This window comes from Mus caroli, unplaced genomic scaffold (assembly GCF_978045245.1).
Source record: "Mus caroli unplaced genomic scaffold, Mus_caroli_1 scaffold_7, whole genome shotgun sequence".
Taxonomy (NCBI): Eukaryota; Metazoa; Chordata; class Mammalia; order Rodentia; family Muridae; genus Mus; species Mus caroli.
In genome coordinates, this window is record NW_028227262.1 from 44974001 (window position 1) to 44980000 (window position 6000).

At 37.2% G+C, this 6000-nt stretch overlaps 1 protein-coding gene across 10 annotated transcripts in view; it reads right to left on the bottom strand.

The window, feature by feature from the left end:
* Positions 1–6000, bottom strand: part of Chl1 (cell adhesion molecule L1 like) — a 204733-nt gene that overhangs the window by 39314 nt on the left and 159419 nt on the right. For all 10 annotated transcript variants that reach the window (XM_029478803.2, XM_085840207.1, XM_029478804.2 and 7 more), the window contains one exon: positions 543–674. In XM_029478803.2, the coding sequence (XP_029334663.1) occupies positions 543–674 (132 nt within the window). The remainder of the gene's footprint in view (positions 1–542; positions 675–6000) is intronic.

Consider the following 6000-nt stretch of genomic DNA (forward strand, 5'->3'; position numbering starts at 1 on the left):
TGGGTATCACATGTGTCCTGGCCACAACATGGAGATAAAGTGTGAACAATAGATATTCTGGGCAGGGGCAGAGATAAGGATTGAGGATGTTGCAAGGGTGCAAGAAATATCAACTTTCATCTCCTGGGTTACTCTATCATTCCTTCTCAAGGGCAGGAGCAAGGGTTGGTGTGTATTAATTCTCTTCCTAATTCAGTCATTAATTATACAAATAATTATATTTAACAATATCTATCTATCTATCTCTATCTATCTATCTATCTATCTATCTATCTATCTATCTATCTATCTATCTATCTATCTATCTATCTAATAATATAATTAACTTAGTATATCCATAAACCCTATCCATGTGTTGGTTGTCATCAATCAAATTACCAATAGAGAAGCACCTGATGATTTTCTGGCACTGTATTATGCTAACACAGCCCATCCCATCTACTTCATACATCCCCAAACTGTGATCATATGCGATCCCATTCAATTGCTGTATTCCCTAGCATGTCATTCTCAGGCCTTTTGTTAGGTTGTTTTTAACTCACTTTCAATCGGCAAGCCATTGAGTCTCCATTTGATTGTGGGTTGAGGTTCTCCTTCTGCTTCACACAACAAGATGCCACTGCTCCCCGTGCTGTACACAGCACTCTGAGGTTTCTTTTTCCAGCGTGGAGGCTCTGAAGACAAAACAAAGAAATTTCCAGAATGGTTCTGCATAGCCAAAGATGCAACGACTGTAACAGGTCTGCATTTCTACCGTTAACCAGCAGAGGGCAGACATTACCAAGTATTCCATAGCAACTGTGGAATAGGTTCTACAAAGCAAGATGGGTGTATTTGTGTGTGTGTGTGTGTGTGTATGTGCTTACATTACACTCTAAACATGTATATAAATCTGCATACCAAAAATATACAGCTGTCTTAGCTGTATATATTAATCTTACTGAAATATGAGGGAGGGCTAAGCAAATGGGAGCTCATTTAGGGCTGGCTAGTTTCTTTTTAAGCTGAAGCAAAGTAGCTGAAAATGGGGATATGCAGGAAATAGATTCAGAGAGCTTTTAAACAACAGTAAAATTTGTGAGATCTTGTTCCTTGATTATTGACTCTAGCATTTACATATCACATGTATAGCAATTTGCATAACTTATCAACTTGGAAAACATAATTTGCTTTGCAAGAGATGTTCTTCTTGCAAAGAGGCAGAAAGGGAGCCTGAGAACATTTGACATTTATCTTTGGAAACAAAGCAGGAAAACCAGGGACAGATGATCTTCATCTCTTGATGCATAAAACTTCAAATGTGTAACTCTAAATGGAGTCTCAGAACAGAGCAAGACAAGTGTTCTCATTGCACACATTAGTGTCACATCTTGTCACCATCAGGGCACCACGATGACAACAGTGAATATAAGACTAGAAGGATGCATGAATATTATTATTTTTGTTGTTGTGATTGTTTGCCAACATATATAGCTATGTTGCACTTTCTTGGATACCTTATACCCATAGAGGACAGAAGAAAACATCAGATTCCTTGGTTGGGGTTACAGAGTATTGTGAACTACCGTGTAGATGCTGGGAACTAAACCAGGGCCCTTTGAAATAGCAGCTGGTGCTCTCCTACCACTGAGCCATTTCTCCAGACCCATGTGCATAGTTGATAATTAATCTCAGAAGTGACTTAATACAATTTTAAAGTAGTAATTTCCATCAACTTTAGCCTGCTCATTTCCCTGCAAGAACTATGGATTTTGTGTTGGTTAAAAAAGGAAACTTTTTAAAAGATATGAACATATATAAAGTAAAAATATCTTTTAAATAATTTTAGTAAAAGAAAGAAAGGGGATTACATGGGAAATTAAATTTATTAAAGGGTAAGAAAAAACATACAAACAGGTAATTCTGGCAAGTCTATGTGATAAAAGAAATAGCAGCCTTATTTATAATAGCCAGAAGCTGGAAAGAACCCAGATGTCCCTCAACAGAGGAATGGATACAGAAAATGTTGTACATTTATACAACGGAGTACTACTCAGCTATTAAAAACAATGAATTTATGAAATTCTTAGGCAAATGGATGTATCTGGAGGATATTATCCTTAGTCAGATAACCCAGTCACAAAAGAAGTCACTTCATATGCACTCACTGATAAGTGGATATTAGCCCAGAAACTTAGAATACCCAAGATACAATTTGCAAAACACAAAAAAATCAAGAAGAACGAAGACCAAAGTGTGGATACTTCATTCCTCCTTAGAATAGGGAACAAAACACCCATGGAAGGAGTTACAGAGACAAAGTTGGGAGCTAAGACATAAGGATGGACCATTCAGAGACTTCCCCACCCGGGTATCCATTCCATAATCAGCCACCAAACCCAGACACTATTGCATATGCCAGCAAAATTTTGCTGAAAGGACTCTGATATAGCTGTCTCTTGTGAGGCTAGACCAGTGCCTGGCAAATACAGAAGTGGATGCTCACAGTCATCTATAGGATGTAACACAGGGCCCCCAATGGAGGAGCTAGAGAAAGGACCCAAGGAGCTGAAGGGGTCTGCAATCCTATAGGTGGAACAACTATATGAACTAACCAGTACCCCGGAGCTTGTGTCTCTAGCTGCATATGTAGCAGAAGATGGCCTAGTCGGCCATCTTTGGGAAGAGGGGCCCCTTGGTTTTGCAAACTTTATATGCCTCAGTACATGGGAATGCCAGGGCCAAGAAGTGGGAGTGGGTGGGTAGGGGAGCAGGGCGGGGGAAGGGTATAGGGGACTTTTGGGACAGCATTTGAAATGTATATAAAGAAAATATCTAATAAAAAAAGAGAGAGAAAATAAAAAACTAAAAAAAAAAAGAAAAAAAAAAAGAAAAGAAAGAAAGAAGCGTACCTATAGAATCTCCCAACAGAGTGTGGGCTCAATTGTTAATTTTCATGTTAAATGCCTGCATTTATAATAGATTACTCTAAAAGTATTGAGTTCCTTAACATAAAGTACAATGGTCTAAATTAGAAGCTGAATTACCTTTTGAAGAGAAAGACTGTCTATATGACATTGTATTTTTAAAGGCTTATTTTGTTTATGTGTCAGATATAGCTACCTGCTCAACATGTGTGTTGGGAACCAAACATAGGTCCCCTGGAAGAGCACCGAATGCTCATCTAACTTTTCAAATTTTTTTCTCAGTCTTTTTATATAACCATAACAACAAAATTCAATATGTGCAAGTTACAGGGGGTACATCCCCATGAATATGTGAACCATAATGATTATAGTAGAAACTATCACTTTTCCTTTCCAAGCAGGTAGAAATAAAGATCCTGCAATGAAAATATTATTTTATTATTCCTGTATAATAAAAATCAATTTTCCAATCTCTATCTTCAGTCTACGAATTTCATTAACCTTTGGTATGACTATACCTTTGCACACATATATTAAAGAGGTATTACTGTAAGAATCAAATGAAGGGGTGAGGTATTGCTTCATCTAACCTTTGACCTTATGGAAATAATACTGAGCTTTAGAGAATTCATCTAATCTTTTTTCAGGGTCATCAGAGAAAGAATTCTCATTTCCTGTTCTTGCCAATCCATGAATCTCAGAACAGAGCCTCTGGGGAAACAACAGAGACATGCAAAGCTATAGAGGAAGTCCTCATGGACAGGCATCTCGTGCAGGATAACTAGGAATCAAGGTGACCTCAGCTGTCCAGTTGAGTCTTTTCCTTTCCAACCTCTCCTCTCCTCACCTATATTTATCAACTGATGTAGGAAGTTTCAAGTATTTTGTAGTTCATAGCAACCATCCCTATACATTAGCTTGGTCCTTCTTCGTAAGTGTTAAAATCACTTCCACATTCATGTAGATGATTCTCTCCTTTTCCCCCCTTAAGTTTCTGGTCCTGAACAGCTGTAAACATTGTCATGAAACTTGAGAAAGACTTAATACCTGCCTATGACTATTGAATGCAGTTGAGGCTGAGACTCTCACTGTTGACTTTGCTAGTTGACTCTTTAGGAGTTCAATCTTGAAGTCAGCACAGAGAGTCCTTAGAACAGTGATCTCTAGAGAGCTAGGGTTGAAGCTTGCTGTCTTGTTTCTTCCTGGTTCCAACTGTGTCCAAATAGATGTATACAGTGGGCTTTTTAAGTAGAACTTAATAAAAGACTTCAGTAGAATAGACATAAGAAACAAAATAAAACCTAAAGCATCCTGGATGGGAAATAATTTTCACTCTCAGGTCATCCAGTATCCCAAGACATAGATTTAATGAACATATTATTTATTTCACTGATACTGGGTTCACATTGTCATGAGCCAGAGGACATGAGTTTGATGAGAAACTCAGTGGCTGAGATGCAAAACCAGAGGATCAGCATAAGTTTCCAAAGGCTCTCATCACACAACTGTATGATGAGTGATTTCTAGTCAAGGGGTTAGAGAAGAGACCAAAAATAAAAGAAAAGATGAGTAAAGCAGGGGAAGAAGCTGTAGGGTCCCACTCTTTTCTCCACATGCCTGAGATATGTGTTAGCTGATAAACGTGCTTCCACTAAAACTTCACCCAGTTAATTATAATAAGAAACAAAATGCAAGATGATAAGTTCAATTTATAATGTCCAAAATGGTGATGTTTAAGCATGAATCCTGACAACATTATAAGCAAGCTAAAAATGTTTGCTATGTGACCAAAAACCAAACAGAACAGGAAATTTGGTGTCTATAAAACATCTAACATAGTGAACATTTTTAGTAAATTTCTTTATCACAGAGGTCTACTTAATATTTATACTCTTGATTTTCCTAGAACAATGTCTCATTTACATCAGGCAGGTTTCTGCTTCCTGATGATGATCATAAACTGTTGATCCTCTTGCCTCCACCTCCCAATTGCTTGGAACCATCAGACCCTGTTTCTGTGGTGCTGGGGACTGAACCAAGGGCCTTGTGCACAGTAGGTCAACATTCTACCAACTTCTTGGGAATGAGTTCATTGATTCAAAATAAGGTATTCATGCTATCAGAAATTGGATTGGACTGATTTTCAGCATGTGACTTTAGATACTGCAGGGTACTCTGGATAATATTAAGGACTGCATAGGTGTGCAAGATTATTTATATTATATTTCTGAAATTGAACAGCCTAAAATGATTCCAAAGTTGGCAACATAAAAATTCTTGATGGGGCATTTTTTTTCATTCTTTTCTTATCACTTTAAGTGTTACAGATATACTGGTGTCTGAAATGATGTTTTATGTGACATCCTTATGCATTATTATTATTACTATTATTATTAATTATTATTATTATTTGAGTGTATCTGTACCATGGTGTACTTGGGGCAGACAGTTTTAGAGAGTCAGTTCTCTCCTTTTATTTTAATGTAGATTCCAAAGATATAGTTCAGGCCCCTTTTGCCACTGGGCCTTTTCACTGGTTCTTAATTGTGACTGTATATATAATAATCCATAATGTAGGTGCCCAGAAATTATAGTAACATCTAATGATGATATCAGCTGTTTTTCACATACAAGATATAGTATTTGAGTTGCAATCTGATTACATATTTAGGTTATTTTAACTTAATGTACAGATTGATGGAACCTGAGTTTCAGAATAGAGACAAAAAATGACAGATAGGCTAGGGTACAAACTCTGTTTGTGCATAGCCACACAGGATATTTTCACAGTGGACTAGAAGATCAAAATACATGAGAGAACTGCTATTCTACCACATGACAGTCCTGATTGGGTTTCTAAATAAAAGAATGAAAATGAAGAGGAAAATACAAGGAGACAAAGAAAATGTAATAAAGACAGCCTCCCATCTCCTGATAATTAGTGATGTTTATAGCTGCTGCTTTCACCCTCTAGGGAGAAAAACACTTCTTGATGATGCTCAACTGTTCCCACACAGGTGTGAGGAGACTGAAAGATGCTTCTGAGTGTATGTTTACTATTTTCTCACTAAAGTGAAATTATTCAATATTCTTC